At 37.3% G+C, this 23,517-nt stretch overlaps 3 protein-coding genes and 1 long non-coding RNA gene across 11 annotated transcripts in view; 3 read left to right on the forward strand and 1 right to left on the reverse strand.

The window, feature by feature from the left end:
- LOC127957168 (glycine dehydrogenase (decarboxylating), mitochondrial) lies at positions 1-13,417 on the forward strand. The gene is made up of 25 exons (XM_052555574.1): positions 1-540; positions 765-843; positions 2,778-2,913; positions 3,167-3,331; positions 3,493-3,570; positions 3,832-3,979; positions 4,541-4,737; positions 4,818-4,914; positions 4,994-5,099; positions 5,193-5,332; positions 5,478-5,558; positions 5,644-5,741; positions 5,864-5,948; positions 6,043-6,084; positions 6,202-6,344; positions 6,655-6,730; positions 10,210-10,335; positions 10,775-10,924; positions 11,143-11,255; positions 11,334-11,475; positions 11,887-11,998; positions 12,081-12,176; positions 12,253-12,425; positions 12,707-12,787; positions 12,872-13,417. The coding sequence occupies exons 1-25, from the start codon at positions 265-267 to the stop codon at positions 13,007-13,009; spliced, it is 3,078 nt and encodes a 1,025-aa protein (XP_052411534.1). The 5' UTR covers positions 1-264; the 3' UTR covers positions 13,010-13,417.
- The window catches only part of LOC127957171 (4-hydroxybenzoate polyprenyltransferase, mitochondrial-like), a 10,594-nt gene continuing 269 nt past the window's right edge, over positions 13,193-23,517 (reverse strand). Inside the window, exons 1-8 of one of the 2 annotated variants that reach the window (XM_052555582.1) lie at positions 16,880-17,164; positions 16,129-16,553; positions 15,869-16,035; positions 14,858-14,979; positions 14,354-14,439; positions 14,114-14,247; positions 13,841-14,029; positions 13,193-13,643 (exon numbers count right to left, since the gene is read on the reverse strand). In XM_052555582.1, coding sequence (XP_052411542.1) covers positions 13,482-13,643; positions 13,841-14,029; positions 14,114-14,247; positions 14,354-14,439; positions 14,858-14,979; positions 15,869-16,035; positions 16,129-16,432 — 1,164 coding nt within the window. In that variant the 5' untranslated portion in view covers positions 16,433-16,553; positions 16,880-17,164 and the 3' untranslated portion in view covers positions 13,193-13,481. Of the gene's footprint in view, positions 13,644-13,840; positions 14,030-14,113; positions 14,248-14,353; positions 14,440-14,857; positions 14,980-15,868; positions 16,036-16,128; positions 16,554-16,879; positions 17,165-23,517 lie in introns of those variants that run through there. The other variant, XM_052555583.1, reaches the window with a different exon arrangement.
- On the forward strand, positions 19,245-22,426 carry LOC127957173 (uncharacterized). 2 transcript variants are annotated; one of them, XR_008153725.1, is made up of 4 exons: positions 19,245-20,358; positions 20,572-20,661; positions 21,087-21,193; positions 21,966-22,426. It is a non-coding gene; the product is annotated as an uncharacterized LOC127957173 (long non-coding RNA). The 2 variants fall into 2 exon arrangements; XR_008153726.1 differs by lacking the exon at positions 20,572-20,661 and having other exon boundaries at positions 19,245-20,571.
- LOC127957169 (selenocysteine insertion sequence-binding protein 2) overlaps positions 22,957-23,517 on the forward strand; it is an 8,409-nt gene continuing 7,848 nt past the window's right edge. For 2 of the 6 annotated variants that reach the window (XM_052555578.1, XM_052555576.1), the window contains exons 1-2: positions 22,969-23,099; positions 23,177-23,302. The gene's annotated coding sequence lies outside the window, so the exon portion shown is untranslated. Of the gene's footprint in view, positions 23,100-23,176; positions 23,303-23,517 lie in introns of all 6 variants that reach the window. The other 4 variants (XM_052555579.1, XM_052555580.1, XM_052555575.1 and 1 more) reach the window with 3 other exon arrangements.

The raw sequence follows: 23,517 nt of genomic DNA on the forward strand, positions 1-23,517 counted from the left end.
CCGAGTGTGTGAGTAATACAGATGTAAACCGCCTCGTTTCAACTCCTCACAGCTCTGTAAGTTATTTCGGCGGAACCTGGTCGAGCGGGGCTTGTCTTTGCGTCAGAGAGAAATCCCTTATCGATTGGCTGCTCCCTGTGCAACGAGGAGGCGTATAAAATAGACACTTTTAAGGAATTTCACAGACATTTAGTGGGTTACACGGCTTGGAGGCTGACTGAAAGATTCTTCCGTACAATTTTTAGTCAATCTCAAGTGAAGAGCATGCAGAGCTGCGCTAAATCCTGGCGTGTTGTCATCAGCAGGTCGATCAACGCTCGCGCGCCTTACAGAAATATAAGCAATAAAGGGGATGTTTTTAAGAAACTTCAAGTTTTAAACGCAGATGTGTCTGCAAATGTGCGCTGTATGGGCACCTCACAAGTTTTGTGGTCTAGGAAGATAGAACGAATTTTGCCGAGACATGATGATTTTTCAGAAAGACACATTGGACCGGGTGACAAAGAGAAAAGAGAGATGCTCAATACCCTTGGACTTGAGGTAAAACCTATTTATTTTTTTATTAAACGTAATGTTTATGTTCTAATATGTTAGATTGCAAATCTGTTTAAACGCTTTATGTCAGCATTTTACTCGCACTCAAACTTTAATCAATTTTGCAATAAAAACGGCAACAATATTCGCAGTTTGTTTTGATGGGGATAATGCTAAAAATAATAATAGTTTTTTTTAATAATAGTTAATACGTTTTCTTTTGATTTCAGTCAGTCGCTCAGCTTATCGAAAGCACAGTTCCCGCATCCATCAGCCTGGGAAGAAGTTTGAAAATGGACGATCCTGTGTGTAAGTGGTTCGCACTGCTCTCAGCAGACAGACAGACAGACAGAGGAAACACGTGTCGTTTGTTGTTGTGAATTCATCATTTATTTACACGGACGGTCCCTAAGGCAAACTGCGAGGTTAAATTTCGTTCCTGCGGTATCTGAAAACTCTGTCTGGTGTCAGATTTTAGAGCAGCGGAACTAGTCGTTCCGTTAAACATTTTTAACAAATCTAAGTTAGAGTTTTATTTCGAAATATTTCGAATTAGGCTTTTCTATCGAACCAGACTCGGACAAAGGAGTCCATCTGAGCGAGGAATGTAGGTTACGCCTTTGTGTGCCAGTAGTCCTTACTGGAGTGTTTTTCTCCGTTAAGTCTTCCTTTGAACATATTTGGAGTTGTTTTTGCGGAGCCCGGCGAGGAGCACCAATCTCCTGACGCCCTCAGCCGATGCCAATAGGATGACAATTAGAGTGTAAAGTTCAGCGTCACTCGGCCAGTTTGATCTGGTTAGCTGTAGCGTTACATCACGCGTGCACCGCTCAACATGCAACTTTGCGTAATAATGGACCATTTATCGCTATTAACGATAAACAGCATGCATAACTTTGGTTGCATTTGCAATTATAAAGTCAAGTGATTATTTCAAAAACATATGTTAGGAAAACGGATGGTTTACACATTATACATGGAACACTACACTGAAGTGGGAATAAACACGCTTCACTAACATTTTTGCTGCCAACATGACTCGTTAAATGTAAAAATGCGTATGTAAATGCAGATATAAAGTGTAAAGTAACGTCTCGTTTTAAGAGATGGTTCTGACATCATTGTGCCAAACCTTTCTCAAGTCACTAGACTGTTTTCCCCCCTCCCCAAATTATTGTATAAATAACAAAATGAGGGTTATGAAAGGAATATTGTCATTAAACATACAATTAATGGTAGTTAATCTGAGGTTTGACATATGGCAGGAGTCAGTTTTCTCCTCTGTTGTGTGTGTCTGTAATGAAGCATGCCATGCTGAAGCCGAATGGGGGGGGGGGGGGGGGCTATACTGGATTCTGCTGGTTCAGCTGCACAGAGCTTGATCTGCAAATCCTGCGAGAAATTCACTGCTCAACAATAATGGGCTCACTAAACTTTCCCTTTTGTGGTTTAATGGATATATTTTTATGTCTCAATATAGTTATGTTAAAAATAGAATACCTTTTACAGAATTTTACACCGATAAACATTATATTAAGACATTAAACCGGCTGGGTGCCTCATTGTCGCACAAATATCCTGTGTTAAACTTGACTAAATGAACATCCCACAGATTTGTTAAGTGTTGAGGAGGTCAGTAATGCGTATTTCTTCCCCCCTCTCTTGCTGTTTTTACTACAGCATTATCTTTGCCCCGATCATTTGCTGTGTTGCTAAGCTGTAGCACAATGCCTCGAGAATTTGTGTGTGTCTGTATGAACCGGCTCCAGTGCCCTCAAGCTACAACCATCAAACTAGTCCATATGCGCTTTATCTAACTTTTTGCTACTATATTATGAATTTCAAACATGCTTAATGCATATATATTAATCAGTGAGATCGTGCTCTTGTATTATTCATCAGATCATGCCATGTTGATTGTTTTGTGGGTGGGTGTTTAAATACTAGGTGTATTTGGTGGTGTGTGTAAAAGCAATTACTTCGTACTTCTGAGTCATGCGAGAAGCTTCCAAAAATATTCACTTGTGAAACAGAAGTTGGATTTAATTTGATGCAACACAAACCATTTTACTGTCAGATCAAACCGATTTTTAATGGCTATATTACTGACTCCCAACAAAAGCGAAACTATGTAAGCATGTGAGAACGGTTTTATTAATCTAGAATGTTTTACATACTTGACTGTGTTTAACAGTAACCACAGATTTTCAAATCGTTCTTATCTTTGTGTTTCATCACTACAGGTGAGAATGAAATTCTTGATTCGCTTCAAAAGATTGCATCGAGGAACAAGATGTGGAGGTCCTATATTGGAATGGGTTATTATAACTGCTCGGTCCCACCAGTCATACAAAGAAATCTGCTTGAGAATTCGGGATGGTATGTGTTTGTTGTTGTTGGCAGCATACAGTATATTTCAGCTTCTGGTGGAGCAAAAGTTTGTTTCAGTCATGGGACTTAAAATTTACAGCCACACGCCGGAACACCTTGTTCATTAGTGTATCGTGGTCAGTACAGTTCTAGTCAAAAAGCAAATTGCATTTTGATGATTTTTATTACGCAAGATAAATCTTGTGACTCAGACTGGAGGTCTGTGGTTAGGGATTTAATGAGTTTTTTGTGTTCTCTGCAGGTTGACCCAGTACACCCCCTACCAGCCTGAGGTCTCTCAGGGGCGTCTGGAGAGCCTGCTGAATTATCAGACCATGGTCTGTGACATCACGGGATTGGCAGTAGCTAATGCGTCACTGCTGGATGAGGGAACTGCTGCTGCTGAGGCCATGCAGCTCTGCCACAGGTTAGTATGCTCACTTCTGGAGAAGAGCACGTTCTGTTTATCAAGAGCGCTTTAGTCTGTTAGCCAACACCTGAACCTGCTCATTTGAGTCTTTGGCATGCAGAATGGTGTTTCCCCAGGGCTGGGAGTGATAATTAAAACGAACTTGTTCCTTTTCAAAGGCAAAGCAAAAGAAGAATGTTCTACATTGACCCACGCTGCCATCCACAGACTATTGCAGTTGTGCAAACCAGAGCCAAGTAAGGAAGGGCATCAACATGTAGAACAAAGAACTATCTATCTATCTATCTATCTATCTATCTATCTATCTATCTATCTATCTATCTATCTATCTATCTATCTATCTATCTATCTATCTATCTATCTATCTATCTGTCTGTCCTTACCTGTTTCTTTCTCTCTATCCTTCTAACAGTCTGTCTTTCCGTCTCTTTGTCTCTCTACCCATCTGTCTTTGTCTGTCTGTCTGTCTGTATTGATGAAAAGTTTGTATCCTTTAGTTACATTGGTGTGAAGACTGTTCTCAAGCTTCCTCATGAGATGGACTTCAGTGGGAAGGATGTTAGCGGTGTGCTCTTCCAGTATCCAGACACTGAAGGCCGAGTGGAAGATTTCACTGCACTTGTTGATCGGGCTCACAAGGGTGGTGTATGTACATCTCACCTCCAGATGTCATTTATAAAATTCACATTTTGCATATTAGGTTTTTACTTGATCCATTCACTAAACTGATTTATTCACCCTCATGCTGCTCCAAGCGAGTTTGACTTGTGTTTTCTTCTGGGGAAATTTTGAAGAGCACATTGTTTTTTCTATACTACTAAATAGTTAAGAGCTGTCAAACATTGAAGTGAAACCTGGTGAGGCCTAGCTTCATGTCCAGCTTGAATATATGGAAGTGAGATTTGAGTGTTTTATAAAAAATCTCCATCTGTGATCCGTAAAAAAAATAATAATAAATATATATATATATATATATATATATATATATATATATATATATATATATATATATATATATATATATATTTATTATTATTTTTTTTTTTTCATACAAGTTTGGAATGACATGAGGGCAATGAGTATTGTAATTTTTGGGTGACCTACCCAATTGGTACTTAATTGCAACAACAGAATCTGTTTTGTGCAAAGGAAAAAATGTTCAAAAGTGCCACATTTAATTAGATTTTTGGTCCATTTTTATCAAAGGCACTGGCTTGCTGTGCCACAGACTTGCTGGCACTCTGCATGTTGCGTCCTCCGGGTGAGTTTGGAGTTGACATTGCCCTGGGCAGCTCCCAGCGCTTCGGAGTACCTCTTTGCTATGGTGGGCCTCATGCTGCATTCTTTGCAGTCAAAGAAAATCTGGTTCGGATGATGCCAGGAAGGATGGTTGGAGTGACCAGGTAAGTCTGTCATTTATAGGATTCTGTGTGTTTTTCCCTCCTCAGTGTTGGTATCAACTGTCAAATGTTTCCTGTTACAGAGATGCGGCTGGTAAAGAGGTTTATCGTCTGGCTCTCCAGACAAGAGAGCAGCACATCCGCAGGGACAAAGCCACCAGCAACATCTGCACCGCCCAGGTACAGCTTCACAAACCTGAAAAATACAGTGTGTGTATGTGTATATTTGTCTTTACTCAGTTTTAATGTCTCCATTCAGGCTCTTCTTGCAAACATGGCCTCCATGTTTGCGTTGTATCATGGGCCACAAGGATTGAGGCACATTGCAGAGAGAACCCACAATGCAACATTGATTCTAGCTGAGGGCAAGTTTACTTTTTTAGAATCCTGTTTGTTTTTTTTTGTTTTTTTAATAAGAAGTGTTATGACACTGAATGTTATTTTCATTGTTTTAAAAGGGCTGAAAAGAGCTGGGCACAAACTCCAACACGAGAACTTCTTTGACACGCTGAAGATCAACTGTGGTGTGGCCGGCAAGGACATCTTGGAAAAAGCTATGCAGCGGGAGATCAACCTGCGGGTGTACAGTGATGGACTGGTGAGGCCTGCGAAAATGTTAAAAATAAACCCACAAATAGGCAATGCTGCTACTTGTTTTTATTTAGAAAAAACCTGTACTTTTATAAAAAAATTATTAATATATTTAATGGTTTTAATGTAGTTTGTTGATTTGTGATCTTTAGCTCGGAGTGTCTCTGGATGAAACGGTCACTGAGAGAGACTTGGATGATCTGCTCTGGATCTTCGGTTGTGAGTCCTCAGCTGTAAGTTCTCACCTGATTCAATTATTGCTAAAAATACCTCTATTCTCTGTGACCAAATGACATCTCTTCCTTTTGACATTTTCAGGAGCTTATTGCTGAGAAAATGAGTGAGCGGACAAAAGGACTGCTGGCAAGCCCTTTCAAGAGGACTAGCAAGTTTCTTACCCATCAAGTGTTTAACAGGTTTGTTTTAATGCTAGTTGTTGTTTTGAACAAATCAATGAAACTTGATAAAATCTTGTCTAAATATATGGTTGGGCTATTTCTGTATCGTAATCATTTGTATACATTGCATTCAAATTCAGTTACCACTCAGAGACCAATATTGTACGTTACATGAAGCGCCTGGAAAATAAAGATATTTCCCTCGTACACAGTATGATTCCTTTGGTAAGTAAAGAACTGGTTACCATTACAATGGTATTCATTCACTGTAATGTTTTTACGTGCAAGCGTCACATTAAAACTCTGCTGTTGAATCCAGGGTTCATGCACAATGAAGCTGAACAGTTCCTCCGAGCTCATGGTGAGTGCATATTAATCTGCTCTTTAATATCAGCCCTGCTTTTTACTTTTGGACATAGGTTCATTTTAACCAGTCTGATCTATTCACTGACTCACTGTGATTCACTTTTCACAACAGCCAATCACCTGGAGAGAATTTGCAAACATCCATCCTTTCGTGCCACTGGATCAGGCCGAAGGTTATCAGCAGCTCTTCAGACAGCTAGAGAGAGACCTTTGTGAGATTACAGGATATGATAAGATCTCCTTTCAGCCAAATAGGCAAGTGTCCTGCCTGATATTGTTGTTACGATATCAAAGTCATGATTCATTTAAATTTTAGTAAACAGTGGTCTTGTAGTTGACAAAGCAAATGTCAACGCGGCGCATTCAGTTTCGTTCAGGTTTCTGGTGCTGATAAGTTTTGGGGGTGTGTAGGTATCTATACGTTCTGCTTGGTTGACACTTTAACAGGATCATTAGCATACTGTACTCTTGGGCAAGAGCCTTTTGAAGCAAACTTTGATCTCTGCTGTGCTGAGACAGTACATTTACATATACATGATGCTATTGATTTTTCTTTGTCCCGCAGTGGCGCGCAGGGGGAATATGCCGGCTTGGCTGCAATCAAAGCCTATCTAAATTCCAAAGGAGAATCTCACAGGACAGTGAGTATCACCCTGCAGTGAAACGCTCTGATTTAACCTCAAGCATTGTGTGTTACCTCAGGGCCATTTAAGTATCAGGTTGACCCTTCATGACTTTTCCTAATCTTGTGAAAACTGATTGTAAGCAGAATGGCAATCTGATAAAACACGTAATGTCCTCAGTTTAAAAAAAAAAAAGAAAAAAAGTTAAAAGTAGGCCAAATACATATTATATAAAATTATAATTTAGTATTATGTAATTTGTATTATATAGTAATTGTATTATATTTTTATATAGATGCAATCATTATATACAAATATAATATATACATATACTTTTGTTGTTTCTTATATTATTTTCCCAAAAATATGAATTTATGAAAGTTTAAAAAAAAAATTCACCTATAGGTGATTTAACCCCTGACCGAAGTAGAATTGCTGCTTTAAAGGTAAACAATCAGTTAAATTCTGTCCACCATGAAAAGTGAAAAAGTGGTGAATTGTTAGTGGGGAATGGAAAGAAGGTCGGTGATAAGAACGTTTAGTCAAGTCACTGCAGTGTTTTGTAATCTGGCCTTTGTTTTTATCATTTTCCTAATAAGCAGATCTTAGATAGCGGATGCAGCTCTTAAACCAGCCAAGGTTCAAACTGCCATGGTTGAGTAAATATCCATAGAAAACAACCACCCGTTACCGGAATCCACTTCAGTGCAAGATTCCATATTTGGAGGTTTTTAAGACATTCAGTCCTTGGACGATGAGTTTGTCCATGGTGACCTATTGAAAATTGCATGTTAAGCATTTAGACCACTGTGTCCTTAGTTCTGAATTATTGATTTAAAAGAAACAAAAATTATTTGATTTGTTTTACGTTCATACTTTTCTGGACCCTGACACTGTTATTTACTTGGCAGTCTATGGGAAAGTCTCAAGCCTCCAGTTTTTCATCCAAAATATCTTAAATTGTGTTCGGAAGAGCTTTTACTGGTTTGGAACGACAGAGGGATAAGTGATTGATTGACAACCTTCATTTTTGGGTGAACTAACCCTTTAAATGTTGTATCACACCTTGGCAAGCTTAGTGTTGTAAGTCTGTTTTACATTAAGTGTTTAAATAAGGCAACAAAAAAATTGGGTTCCATGTATGTTAATCAACCATTAAAGTTGAAGTATGCGGTTTCTCCATAAGCAACAACCATTGCAGATACTTTTTGGGGCGTTTTCAGGCCTGTAGAACGTTTGCTTTGTTCTGAAACTGAAACAGAGTCTTAATTTTGTTACAATGTTCAATTTTCTTCTTGGTCTGGTTTGCTTTCACAAGGCAACATTACAAAGCATACCCAACTGTCTTTATGCAAGTCACATGTGAGGATAGCTGTCCTCTTAACCGGTCAGGGTTCACCGGTCTACGTTCCTCTGTGTCATTCATCAAGATGGATTGGCAAGTTTGCTCCATGGGCTTATTGTGGCTTTATAGCGATTCAAACATGAACCTCTCATTCCACTTCTCCATCTAAAAGCATTGCCAGTTTTCACCTTTGTTTTACCCTGTTGACTCTGCATATTTTAGTATAGTATATAGTATATTTAAGTCTTCTAATTTTGGCTTGAACTTCTGTTACTGAAATTAAATGTATTTTCCCATGCCATATGTCCGCCATAAACTGCATTTCCATCCACTTATTTTATGCACATTTTAGAATGTATAAATTCAAAAAATGTTGCATAAAAAAAAAAAAACTTACGCACACACTTGAGTACGAGAAACTTTTTATTTTATAAGTAAAAAATTCACATAAATTACAATGGAAACCCATTTACTGAATACATTTATCCATGAGCATCGAAAAAGTCAAGTGACTTAGCGCTATCCAAGTAATTTTTCTCATGAATGAAAATTTATATATTCAGTGGTATTTAGTGCCACATTTTACCATTTTGTTTTCTTTGACTTGTTGGGTGGAATATGTTTTATGCATGATTCCATAATTCGAATCTTTGGATGGAAACCTAAGCTTTGGCAGCCCGCGGGCAGCATGTGGCCCGTAACAACTTTTTACAATTTAATTTGTTTTTAAATTAATATAAAAAATATCTTCAACTACACAGTAATATTTCTGTAATATTCATTCTATATTATCACAGAAATACTGGGATAAAGTTTATAGTTCAGATATAAACATTGATGTCTATATGGCAGCGATCAAAATATAACAAATTCCCTTTTGAAAGTACTGCGCTTCAAATAACGTTTGTGTCGATTGCATTGTTTCACCACTAGGTGGCGACAAGTGTCTTAAATTTATTTGTCAATGAATTTTTCATTCAAGAGAATGGTTCAAAAACGCTGATTCGTCCAGTAATGAAACAAGTATAGTAGGTTTATGAATTAAACCTTTATTATTATTATGTTGAAAACAGATTAGATTTTTTTTTTTTTCAGGTTTCTTTGATAGAAAGTTCAGAAGAACAACATTTATGTGAAATAGAAATATTACATTTACATTTTATGAATGTCTTTGTCACACTTGATCAATTTAAAGAATCCTTGCAAAATAAAAGTATTAATTTATATAATTGTGATAATGATAATAGTAGTAATAATAATAATAATAAACAATCGTAGGAGAATCGTGATCTCTATAGGAGACCAAAAAAATTCTGATTCTCAATTTATCCAGAATCGTGCAGCCCTAGTCGCAGTATCAGTTTGCCCCGCAACTTAATGAAGAAGTTCAGGTTAATGGAAACACTCATACTACACAGCTATCATCCTTAATTGAAGAAATGTGGCAAAACATCTCTGGAGAGAACCTCCTATTAAATTTGAAAGTGCTTTCCATATTTGGATCAACATAAGCTGCATTTGTGAATGCACATTTTCTGCAGTGTCGCGCGTCAAATCATGATCTCGTGCGCGTCTTACAGACTGCATTTTACAATAGCAACTTCATTGTGAAATTCAGCTCGAAAGGAGTAACAGCACAAAGTTTGTCAGTTCCTAACAGCAGCATGTGTTTTATTTATGGGGAGTAGAATTATTTATTTCAATGAATGTAATCGATTAGATATTTAGGCTATAATATTATAAATCAGGTTGGTTTGTATTGGTGACTTGATATGTAAATGATATGCATGTGGCCCGTGAGACTTGCACTTGGACCATAGTGCGGCCTGGTGGAAAAAATGTTGAGAACCACTGCTCTAGCTAAAAACCCTCTGGCTCAACCTGTTATGGTAGCCACACCCCAAACTCTCGCTATTGGTTGAGCTGGAAAGTGATTGATGGATCTCAGTGGACCACTTTCAATGTTTTAATGGTGCCTTGGAAGACTTATAAAAGCATTATTGGCATGCCTATAATAAACAGTAAACAACAAACGGGGTTAAGGGAACACTGACAGACTTCTAAACTTAAACTTTAAGTTTCCTTAGTTACAGAAATAAATGTTTGTTTTTGTCCATTAATCTAATGCATCAAATCTGTTATGAATTCTCAGGTTTGTCTGATTCCCAAATCCGCTCATGGAACAAACCCTGCCAGCGCTCAGATGGCAGGAATGAAGGTTCAGGTGGTGGAGGTGGATAAAGATGGCAACATTGATGTGTCTCATCTTAAAGCTATGGTATGTAATGTAATCTAAAGTGTCACAGTTTGCATCTCCTGTCAACAGGAAGCCTTTATCTTCTGTTGGCTATTTACACTGACACACTTGTCTATGATTACATTAGCTTGTCGGTGTTAAAGGTGAAGTGTGTAGTTTTTGCGCCGCTAGCAGCACCAAATGAAATTGCAAAATTGAGTTTAATGAGGTTCAAACAGGTTTCCTGAACAAACCTCCTGACTGCCATCGATCGAGCAAACAAATACTCCAAACTCACATGTAACTGCTGTGTCATGATGCTCAAACAAATAATGTTTTGAAAGCTCAGTGTTTATACATTTTGGAGGGAACCAATCTATGAAGAGCTTTGGTTTTGGAAAGGAGAACATGTTTAACATGCTTAACCTTTTAAAGATGTACTTTACTCAGTCAACTACATTTTAATCCCTTTTTTTTCCAGGTGGACAAACATAAGGCCAACTTGGCTGCCATTATGATCACATACCCCTCGACTTACGGTGTGTTTGAGGAGAACGTGAGCGAAGTGTGTGAGCTCATCCATCAGAACGGGGGACAGGTGTACCTGGATGGTGCCAACATGAATGCACAGGTCAGACGAAGAACGTGCTGCAACATTTGACAATACAGTAGTGACCATTACAATTAGATACTACATTAACTTTTTTTATTAACTTAAATGTTGTGAATGAATCATGCACTATATTCCAGGATTGATGATGATTAAATGCTCTAGGTTGTAGAAGTGTTACAGCGAGAGCTTCATTCACAGTAGGTTTTACATTGAACGTTCATGTTCTTCTGATTCAGGTTGGATTATGTCGACCAGGAGACTATGGCTCAGATGTTTCTCACTTGAATCTCCACAAAACCTTCTGCATTCCTCACGGTGGTGGTGGCCCTGGAATGGGACCAATAGGAGTGTAAGTGTTTTGAAGACCTTCCCTACTCTGAACAGTTGGTCTGTTGACTCCAGTTAACCATTTGGCTTTTTCCAACAGGAAACAACATCTTGCCCCCTTCCTGCCCTGTCATCCAGTGGTGAACATGCAGTCCAATAATGCAGGAAGTTCTTTGGGCACCATCAGTGCTGCCCCCTGGGGGTCCAGCGCCATCCTGCCCATCTCATGGGCTTACATTAAGGTGAGTTTACATTAATCTGAGTAATAGGGATGCACCATTATTAACATTCTGACCGATACTATTTATTTTCTGATCATTTGAAATCAATTTCTGTACTATTTTGCATAAATGACACTCATTTTAAATATTTGAAGCAAACTGTAGGTTATGCAACATTAAAGGGTACAGCATAAACAATGCACATTTATTTTGAGATGTGCTTTTATTGCATTTTGTTAAACTTTTTAAAGATTTTAAAGTTTCTTTTAGTGAGTTTTAGATGGAAGCAAAGGTAATGTAAATGTAAAAATGGAAGGAGCAGCACAATGAAATATCCAATATATAGCCAAATACCAATAAATAAATATCTGCTGATATGGTACTGTATATCATCCTAATTTGAAAATGTTTGATTTATTTTTCATTCAACAGATGATGGGTTCAAAGGGTCTTGTTCATGCTACAGAGGTGGCCATCCTTAATGCCAATTACATGGCTAAAAGACTGGAAAACCACTACAAAATTCTTTTCCGGGGCACTAAAGGTTGGCTTTATTGAATAAAATATAGCATTTTTGATCTATACAATTTCCTCACAATCATTTACTGACTATTTTGCATTTCCAGGATTTGTTGCTCATGAGTTTATTTTGGATGTGCGGCCTTTTAAAAAGTCTGCAAACATTGAGGCAGTTGACGTAGCAAAACGACTCCAAGATTATGGTAAGTGAAAAGCATCTGTAAAGTAAATATTAATGGCTTTAAATATGTCTGATAATTGACTGATTCTCTGTGACAGGATTTCATGCACCGACCATGTCATGGCCTGTGGCTGGAACTCTGATGATCGAACCCACAGAGTCTGAGGACAAGGCCGAGCTCGACCGCTTCTGTGACTCGCTGCTGGCCATACGACAGGAAATCGCAGACATCGAAGAGGGCCGGATGGACTCCAGGGTTAATCCTCTCAAGGTGAGTGTTTTAAAGTTTAATGAACAACTTGAATCCAGAACATTCCATATCGCCAGCATCTCTGCAGCTTTAATCATGTGTACAGTAATACTAGAAGTTTATGGAGCATGGCATTATTTGTACTCCTTGTCGCATTTTATGCCCAGAAGAATTCATATAAGCATTTTTTTTTTTAAAGACCTGTTCCTCATTTCTGCTTTAAACCCTGCAGACTGTCTTTGCCATTAATTCTAGAGCTGAAATTTGATTGAATCTAACTTGTCTTTCACGTGTTTCCAAAGATGGCTCCTCACTCGCTGGCCTGTATTACCTCTACCACATGGGACAGACCTTACTCCAGAGAGTATGCTGCGTTCCCCATGGTGTGTAGCTTACGTTCATGTAAAAATACATAAACCTTCCTTAAAATAAACATTTATTAATTCTGTTTTCAAATGTTCTTTCAGCCTTTCGTGAGACCCGAGACCAAGTTCTGGCCCACAATTTCGAGGATCGATGACCTCTATGGAGACCAACATCTCGTCTGCACCTGTCCACCTATGGATGTCTATGAGTCTCCATATGAGGAACGGGCTTCTTCGTGACCTCATTACTCAATGAAATGCTACTTCATCCAAATGAACCATTCCCATCAAATATGATCATTTATTCTTCCCTGTGATTACAGTTTCTTCGGTACGTTCACGGTGCCTCAGATTTCCTAATGTATACAATACACAAATAGCTGGCCTCTCCTCTGTTACTATACTAAAACAATCCAAATCTGATTCGGATACTGTAATCCACCTGTATAGGGGTCCATTTATTTGTTCTTTTTATATTTTTATTCACTGTATAAAAAAAAATATTTGGGTGTTTTGGTCTGTTTGTAGGCATAACTTACTGGCATTGTTCTCAATGTTAACATTCATTTTATAGATGTAATGTATGTTTTCTAATTATTTAAGGAATAGAGCCTGTTTGTAGCCATTTAATAAATATTTTAAAATGAACTTTGGTTTACATATGTTTCCTAAATCAGTGTTGGTATTCCACGTCACACAACCAGCATGCGTTCTAATTTGAAATGGAGTTTAGCTGTGTTTCATACTGATGATCGCTTCTCTTTTTCCACAAGTTTCCAGTAACTATTCCTAAAAATAAAAGCAGTCCAAGGTTTCGGTTTGAAGCAAATTTTTTCCAGCAGTCCTCAGGTCTGTTGATGTCCACAGTGTAGATCTGTGGAACACAAAATAAATGGTCAATATAATTTCTATTTATTTAAGAGCTCTTTTCATATACTTGATAAGGCATATCATGTAAGTTAATTAAGATTTTTAAACCACTAATAACCCAAGTTTTTTTTTTTTCTTCATTTGTTTTCTTGTAACCCCAGGCAGGCGTTTATTACCAACCACTGTCTATATCTTGTTCACCTGATGTGCTAGATGAATGGCCACTGCACACACTGCACAATAGTAGGGCAAAGTCTGGTCAGCATTAGCTCCTGCTAGAACCAGCCCTGACAGCATCGCCCCAGTGAAGCCCCCCAGCCACAGTTTGGTGTTCTCCTGAAACCTCAGAGCTGTAGACTTCACGCCCACTTTTAAATCATCATCTCTGTCCTACTCCAGATGAGAAAATGGATCACAAAGTGTTCACGAGGCACAGATTTAGGTCGGGGTGTGATAACGCATCACATACTGTACCTGATGGGCATAGATCGTGTCATAAATCAATGTCCACATGACACCAGATACATAGAGAGGTAAACACACGGACCAGTCACATGATCCCTTCACAGCAGACCAGCCCAGAAGAGCACCCCAATTAAAAGTGAGACCTACAGGGGCAACGAATGTACACAATGTTCAGTCCTAGAAATAGAAATGAGCAAATATTCAGCAATGATATGGAGGCAGTGCTTTAGTATATTAATGGCAACACACCTAAAACAAACTGTGGCCAGTACGTGATTCTCTTCATGAGAGGGTATGTGACCACCAGTGACAAAGAGGCGGCTCCAAGAGCTATGCTAGAGACAGATGCGAATTCACAGTTCATTAGTTAGACAAATTTAAGTTGCCATGAAACAAATTGCAGTCATCTTTTCGTCTACATTTAAAGATATCAAAACAATAAATGTTACTATAATATCAACTTGAAAGTTACAATCTTACTCTAGTCCCAAATGTTTTCTTGTTGCTTATTAGCATGCATATTACTGTCATACTGGCTATTAATTAGTACTTCGAAAGCACATATTAACGGCTTGCATGATCATATTTAGATCCCTTAATTCTATCCCATATCTAAACTTAACTATTAAACTATTAATAAGCAGCAAATTAGAAGTTTGAGGCAAAAGTCGTAAATAATAGTTAATGGTGAGAAGTTGTCCTAAACTAAGTGACCAAAAATATGGTGTAAAAATACTGTAAAATATAAAGCACCTGTAGTAATTGAGGCAGAAAAGAACCCCCAGTGCTAAACTCAGCTGGCCTCCGAGGAAAACCAGAGCCTGAAACGATGTGATCTCCCCTGATGCAATGGGGCGAGTGGCTGTCCTTGACACCTACCAAAGATATGACACATCCCAACATCAGATTCCAACAGCAGCCGAGATCAAATCCAGGTGGTCTGCTTTCTTTCCTGAACCTTGTTAAACAGTCTAGCTGTAGCAATCATTTGACCCACCTTTTCAAGATTCAGCTTGACCCACATCCGTGAACATTCATACCAACTTTCTTCCTTCTACACACTGCACTCTTTAAAATATAAAGGTTCTTCATTGGCATCTATGGGTCCATCAAGAACCTTTAACTTTCATGGAAACTTTTCATTGCACAAGAGAGTCTTTAAAAGAAAAAGGTTTTGGATTATTAAAACTGTACTTTTAAAGGAATAGATCACCCACAACAACTGCTACATTACCAGCAGTCTTCAAAATATCTTCTTCTATGTTAAACATAAGAATACAGGTTTGGACATGAGAGTGAGTAAATGATGATAAAATGTTAATTTTGGATTGAACTATCCCTTTAAGAAATGTTCAATGAGAGGTTCTTTTGGGATCCCAAAATAGTTTTTTATGGCATTGTTGCAAAAAAAAATCTACTTTAAAAAAAAATATATATCTCCTTTTGTTTTATATAAATAATATCATACAGGTTTGAAATGACATGGGGGTGAGAAAATTATTATTATTATCTGATATTGTTTATGACCAATGTTACAGCAAAATTGCCCAAGTGCTTTGACACACTGACCTAGGTAAGATCAGGAGATATGTTAGGCTTGGTCCAAATGAGAAGATGGCAAAGATGACATTTAGACCACTAGTGGAATAAATATCCACCCCGTTGAATGTTCTTAATAAATGAAGCAAAAAGTTGACTTTCTGTGACAAAAGGAAGAACATAACTCAAGGAACAATCAATTTACTTCTATGTACGTACTCTTACCTTCTTGTCGAAGTCTTTATCCCACATGTCATTGATTGTGCATCCTGCTCCTCTCATAAGCAAAGCTCCCACCCCGAAGAGCACAAGCATGCCCAGATCAGGAAGGCATCCCGGGTCTGCTGCCAGCCCAATACTCCACGTACAAGGCAGATACAGCAGCCACGTTCCTACAACAACACAACCATTCATATCTTACTGAAAAAAAAACAGCTTAAAGGACATCCTGGAAAACAACTCCGTGACACGTGAGTTCAGCTCACCTATGGGTTTGTCCAGTCTCATTAATCGGAGGTACGGCTGAACGGACGCCGGGGCTGCGTTCACAATCCCAGCAGGAGTGAGGCTGAAGTACCTTCTACCACAGCTGTGACCTGGCAGTGAAGGAGGCCATGTTCTCTGTTTGTGATCGTCGCTTTTGTTAAAGCAGGATCCGGGCTGACAGAAGGCTGTGGTGATGTTTTCATGCTGCCTTCTGAGACATGAAAGACGGGCAGAGCAGATCTGTGGCAGACTCCTCCTCACTGCATGTGGCTGAAGCAGTGCCAGCAGTCTGGTGGACATCATCTTGTCTGTTGAGCTGTCATGGCTAACTTTTAGCTAGAGATGTCATGACAGCAAAGTAGAGAGGCGCTTCATTGTATCCTTATTCATGTGCAGATGAGGGAGCTCTTCAGGAACAATGAACCTGACAATACAAACAGCAGAGATACAATACACAGTATTCAATACAAATTACTGACGAGTCATGAAAATGTCGTGTTGACTGAATAAGGCTTTTGTTTTCTTGTAATTCCGTGTGCCGGTATTCTGTAAGTTTAGTCAAACTTAATAAATTTTTATTAGATATTCAATGTTATGCTGCTTGTGTTACACTTAAACTTGGCTATGACCAATGAAATGTCTCTTGTTGACTAATCAATGGTGTTGCAAGCAGCAACAAGCTTTGCTAATATGTTAAATCTTCTTTCTTCGTTGAATCGTTTGTAAATCAGTCATGTCTATTGAACTTACAGTGCTCTGTGACAGCCGTTTGAAGTCCTTTACGTTGTGTGCGACGACGTCCCGTTCCCCTGAAACGTTTGTTTTCGAATGGTTCCGTTTATTCTACTGTACGTTTTCTTTCATCATATTCAATATTTGTAAGCTCCAGTGTAAGATTACATGTACAGAAATATCACAGTCAATAGTATACATAAAATACTTTTTGCCAATCAACCTCTTTATTAGACTGCTGAATTCCTGTATCCACAAGTACAAAAATACTAAAAACTAAAAATTACTCAGAATAAATACATTCGATTTTTTCCAAAGGTATGTAAAATACAAAATATTATATCAAATACATGTTTTTGAAATACTGCCCATCCCTGCAGGAAATCAGCAGTCTAATAGGGACTTTATTTTTTTTATTTTTTTGAACAAACATTAATGTACAAACAACTTGGCCAAATCAATACATCTTCACATTACAATGTACAGAATGGAATAGGTGCATCTACATACAACAGAAAGAGAGAGAACAAAAGGAAAGAGGGAATAATTGTTTTTAAATAATAATCTAGGAGCGGGGCTAGGGTTTTTCTTGTAAATCATAATCCATAATAGTAGTAAACATGCGTATTGCATTTTTCCTTTTCATCATTTTAAGTGCTTTTGAATACAAAATAAACTCATTATGAAATGCATAAAAGGCTGGTTTAACTTTCAAGAATCTGGATTTATGAATATAAAATTTTCCCAGCATAAGGATGCTATTGACCAGAAAATCATCTTTGTTATTATTCATTACAAGTCCATAGACAATGTATTTTAGGTTGAAGTTGATCAGGTAACGTATCTTTGGGTAAAGCCAGTCATGAATATCAGACCATAAAGCATCCACATACTTGCAATGAAAGAACAGGTGATCCGTAGTTTTGATGTAATCACAAATACATTTATTAGAATCAAATCAGTGCATGATTTACGATATTCCAGTCATGACATGTTCCCCTCCTTATGGCTGTCAAATTGATGTTACTTAAAGAAAGGATTTACAGAGCATTTCCTGTACAAACTTCAGCAGTGACTTAAGCAATTACCTACTGAATGAACTTATACGCTATACTTTGTTCAAGAGGTAAGTCTGTGGAAAGCCTTCAAGCTCAGAGCTGTTCTTTCTCATATAATTTACCCCACTGACAGCATAATTTCACTTAGTTATGATACAGAGCTAATGTCTTAAGTATTTTTCCTTCTATATATTTGTAATGGAAAACAATAAAAAGAAAATCTTTTGTTTTACTGTGTATATAAAATTTCACTTCTAATTTTGCTGTTGTAATCTCTGCATCAGTCTTTACAGAGCGTAGTGGACTGGTACAGAGGGCGGTTGGAGTTCCTATATGGAAATGAAATATAACAGTGTTCTTTTTGGAGGTAACTTCTTTACTCTGATGGATGTTGGGGGTTTCTTCAAATGCAGCACATTATTCAAACCAACTTTCGTATTGAAGACAGTAAATTTTTTATGATAGGTCTGATAGGCTCTCTCTACTGTTTGCTACAGTTTCTGTCATCGCCCATTACTGGGGCTCTTTCAGATGATTATGGAAGAAAACCACTGCTGCTGCAAACAACCGTAAGTATAGACAAAATGAGATCATACAGGGCAGGGATTCCAACTTTTTTGACAGTCAAACCCCTTTGACCTAAAAGATTTACTGAAGTACATTCTGAGATTTTAAGTTAATATTTCAATAACGCATGCCACGCACATAAACAAATAATAATAATTTATTTATTTGTTATGATTTAATGAATCCTGGTTTGGGAAACCCATTTATAGGGTATTTCTTAATGTAAATTGAAATTATAACATATTAGCATTAATGTATGTCTATGCAGTTACTTAAGGAAACTCGTTTCTGCCACAGAATAAAAAAATAATAAACAAGTCATTGCAACATTCATCCCACAGACATTTTTCTTGCTAACTCTGTTAAAGCCAGGCGGCAAGGAAGTCGACCGGAAGTTAAAGTCAGCCGCGTGCCGCCATCTTGTAGCAGAACTTCACTTGCGTTAGCATTCCCATTGACTCCCATTCATTTTGGCGTCACTTTGACAGCGAATAACTTTACATCGGAGGCGTTTAAAGACTCCGTTTGTCCATTATTTATTTGTAAAGATACACGACAATGTATAAAAGCCTCAATTACCTTCTATGTTAGATTATGGCTCCATAGAAACAGTCTTTGTAAAAAATCTCAATTGAGTTCCAATGGGGTAGCTGTGTCCATTTCTTTTACTGTCTATGGTTAAAGCTGCAGTCGGTAACTTTTGACGCTCTAGCGGTTAATAAACAGAACTGCTTGCGTCTACTTCTCTCTGTTTATGTCTATGAAGAATCACAAAGGTACTGGGCTACTCCGCCGCGGTACCCCCGAAGAAATCTAAAATAGTCCGGATATAAACACTTATTATAGGTGCACCCTAGTGATTCAGGACAGGCTAAAAACACGGTTTGGAAAATGGATTCACGTGTACTCGCTTATTATATACATTTTGTAAATTTTGAACACAAAAAAAGTTACGGACCACAGCTCTGATTGGTTGTTTCTTAACAGGAGCGATGGATTTCTGCAAATGGCAATAGGACCACTGGGAGGAGCCAGAGGAGCTTGATTTTTTCACAGATTATCTGTCTCATATTCTACTGTCAGGACATAATGACAGGTTTAACAAATATGTAAAAAAAAAAAAAAAAAAAAAGTTACCTACTGCAGCTTTAAGTATAAACTCCAAATCAAAGTCTGAATTGTGAGATGAAGAGTCGTAATTGTCTTTATTTTTTTTATTCCATGGCTGAAACAGGCTTTCATGTTTTGTAGATCTGAGTTCTATTGTGCTTGGTTTGCAGGTAGGTCTCTTGACATCTGGGCTTTCTCTCACAGTTTGACCATTTTTCTGCTGTGTCGAGTGGTTGGAAGAATTTGTAAAGGGAATGTCAGCCTGTGTACTTCTATTGTTGCGGACCTGCCTTGCCCTGAAGCAAGAAACAAGGGAATGGTGAGTTATGGTCACCATTATCAGCAGTTTATGTTTTCAGGGCAATTTTGACATGTTAAGCTTTTATCTTTGAAATAATTTGAATATTATGTTCGACTTTCTTCTTTTGTCAGGCAATGATTGGTGTTGCTTTCTCGTCGGGTTCACATTGGGTCCATTAATGGGAGCATACTTTGCTCTGAGATTCAAAGACACTGAGGTGTTTTATCAGGGCCCTGTCATGCTGGCTGTCCTTTTTTCTTTAGCAGACCTGCTTTTTATTTTCTTCATGCTGCCAGAAACTTTACAAAAGATCAGAAAAACTTTACAAAAAGTCACATTGTGACTTTAAATATAATCACTTCCTTAATAGACTTCAGTTTAGTCTGGAGATCTTCTTCACCCTGTTGCACTTTTCAGTTTCACTGCTGTGAAAAGAACAGAGAATCTACCATCTGAACAAAGTGAGTGCATAAACTTTCAGCCAACCTCAAAGTGTTCACTTGGATCAGGATGAATAACTGTCGCAATAAATTGATTATTGTTTGACTTTTTACCCGCAATAGAAATGCAAAATCTTAAGGTGCTTGAATTGGTTTACTTCACATATCTGTTTCTGTTCTCTGGGTTGGAATTCACTTGAGTTTTCTGACACATCAGCGCTTCCAATTTTCCAGGTAAGGCCTGAATCTCCAGCAAACATGTCAACTCTGAACATCACAACTTCCAGCAACCTCTACAAAAGCCTGTGGTTACTGCTTCTACATGTCAGCTGCTTACACAACTGCTTTCAAATTGTAACATGATTAAGAGCAACATTGTCTTCAACTGATAAACTTTCTGTAGGAAACCTAGCTAATCAATTTTGAGTTAATGTCCCAATTAAACCATGAGACGTGACTCCGGAAGTTGTAAAAAAACAGCTTGTGGGTTTATATGTACAGTATGTAGGAATTAGGAACAAGGAAGTTTTCGGATAATTTATTATATAGCAAAAACAACCACAATGGGGTTAAAGAGGATAAAGATTGAAGGAAGGTGTAGCTAACACCTGGGATAATATACAATTTAAATTTACCAATTCACTCGTGCACAGACGTGTTTTGCTTAATCAGAAACGTGACATACTGGTATCATTGTGTGTGTGTGTCATAGAGCAGTCTAGTGAAACCCTTGTCTTCTTCCGTCGTAGCATGAGCAGGGGAAGATGTTCTTTTTCATTGGCATTACCATGGCAGTGATCCAGGTGGATATGCCCGCAGGATCAAACCAGGTCATCAGATCCAGACTGTTAGCCTGGTAAACTCTTTCATGCATTACTGGATCACGAGCCAATTCACATTCTCTTGCAATTTTCTTGGAACTCTGAAAGGTTTTTATGATTAACTACTCAAAGGCCTGTTACGTTTTTGTTTCCATATGTTTATGTTTCAGGCAATAATATCACTAATTGAAGCGTTCTTGCTCATTGGAATCTTATTATTATTATTATTATTATTATTATTATCAGCATCCAAATAAATATTTACTTTTATTTTTGTGTATTAATATTTTAATTGATAATTATATAATTCAGCTACTGCTATTGTTGTTCCATGCCTTTCAAGTGTCTCGACACAGTGGGATTTTTTTTGTCTTGTTTCACCTAAGATTTATTTTCATAAGCTTAACCATTTTGTAGATTTTAGATGAATGGTTTACAAAGGAATATATTTTTATGAGTAGGGTTATGAGTAGTTTTGGTTACTATGCTGCAACGATTCCAAATGATGACAGAATTTGTATTTTTCAGTGAACTGTCTGTCTCACAGTATTTGTAGTATTGATGTCTATGTTGGTTTGTTAGCTCAGCCAGTCAGAAGGGATCTGTAATGGGAATCCTTCGGAGTCTTGGATCTTTAGCTCAAGCACTGGGCCCTATTGTGGCTTCTTCAGGTCAAAAAAAAAAAAAAAAGTTAAATAAATGTGTGTGTGTGTGTGTGTATTTATATATACAGTATGTATATGTATGTATATTAACATAATCAATTAATTGTATAAACAAATCAATCTGTACTTTTGTTTGTTGCAGTCGGCTGAGGAGAGAGAAGGAGGAATGAGATTGAGAGTTTTATGATTCACTCTTGTGTCCTGAGAGGGTCAGACCCACTGATCTATAACAGAGTCTTTCCATACAGATCAGTGGCCAGACCTCTTTTTCCTTTCTGAAAGCATTAAAGCCCACTGTAGAAAGTTCCTCTAAGTAAAGTGTTAACAATGAAAGAAAATAATAATAAAAATAACTTGTGCTCATGAAAATGGTTTATTTCACTGTTAAAAGACAACAGACTGTAAATAGTAAAACAATATTTTATGAATGTATTTTTAGAACACTTCTTCAACAGATACAAATGTCTGTGCGCTTCTGTTTCATAAGAATGAGATTATATATTTGGTTAATATTGCTGCATAAACACACACATATATATTATATGTATATAAGTACATATATTATATGTACTGAATGTATCTTTTCAATCATATTTCTAAAACCAAAATAAAGATGACTGTCAACTAGAATGTTTTATTTCTTTTATAAATATAATTTAGGTAATTTTATATCAAGAAGACCTAAAAATATACAAGCAATTATATTAGTGTTTTAATTTGTAAATATTTTATTTATTAGCATTTTGTATATAGTTGTAGAATTAATATTGTAAACGCACTCCAATAATCTGTGTTATTTAAAAATATTTGTACGGTTTAGATGTTTTGACATTGAAATTGTAACGTTACCTAATTAAATTATTTCTTAAAGACACTAAACTATTGTTTACATTTCATGTATTTACAGTTCAGAATCACCTCCCAAAACATTATTTGCCTGAAGATAACATTTTACTAGGTTTGTTTTAGATGCTGAGAAAATTAAATAAGTTTAATAATAATACAAAATAATAAAAATATTTTCGTAGAACATTAAATATTATAAAATATAATTTCACTTCAATAGTTTAAGCAGGTCGTCAACTAAATTTTACCTCACACTGTAACCCGTATGTTGAGTTCTTACTATCAGAACACTCTTCAAAATAAAAGTCCCTGCACTAACTGATCTGGTTGTCAACTTTGAGCTTAATCTTTAATTATTTGGCCTACCAGTTTTACACCTCAACCTACCGGAATACGTATTTTTAAAATGGAGTTTTCTGTAGGCCAGAAGGTATGATATATTTCACTTTTTTATTATTATTATTATTTTTTTTACATAGTTTACCATATTGACTGTGTTTACACTAGGTCAGATGTCTTACACGAGCTATCTAGAAATCCCATATGGTTTGTAAACCCGACACAGAGGAGCTGCTGAAAGCTGTCGACGGCTAAACATGTGACACACTGACCCTCTGTCATGTTGTTTAACATGTAAGGTTTAATCTCACATGTTTATGTTTGAATCAGAGAAGTTTGCACGATATCGTAGCTGGCTGCTAACCGATCCAATATCATCTCCATTACGACAGCAGTCCTGCAAAAGCCTGAACTTATGTACATTTACTCATGAACTCTTCAAATAATAAACGTCTTTGTGTAACTAATATTAAACCGTGTTTGAACCATTGGTGCTGAAAGTGACTTTG

The sequence above is a fragment of the Carassius gibelio genome, chromosome B5 (genome assembly GCF_023724105.1).
Source record: "Carassius gibelio isolate Cgi1373 ecotype wild population from Czech Republic chromosome B5, carGib1.2-hapl.c, whole genome shotgun sequence".
NCBI lineage: Eukaryota > Metazoa > Chordata > Actinopteri > Cypriniformes > Cyprinidae > Carassius > Carassius gibelio.

Coding starts and splice junctions, on each gene's coding strand:
- LOC127957168 (XM_052555574.1), top strand. CDS start 265: ATGCAGAGCTGCGCTAAATCCTGGCGTGTTGTCATCAGCAGGTCGATC. Junction 5,559..5,643: donor TCGGTTGTGAGTCCTCAGCT/GTAAGTTCTCAC, acceptor TGACATTTTCAG/GAGCTTATTGCTGAGAAAAT. Junction 6,345..6,654: donor ATCTCCTTTCAGCCAAATAG/GCAAGTGTCCTG, acceptor TTTGTCCCGCAG/TGGCGCGCAGGGGGAATATG.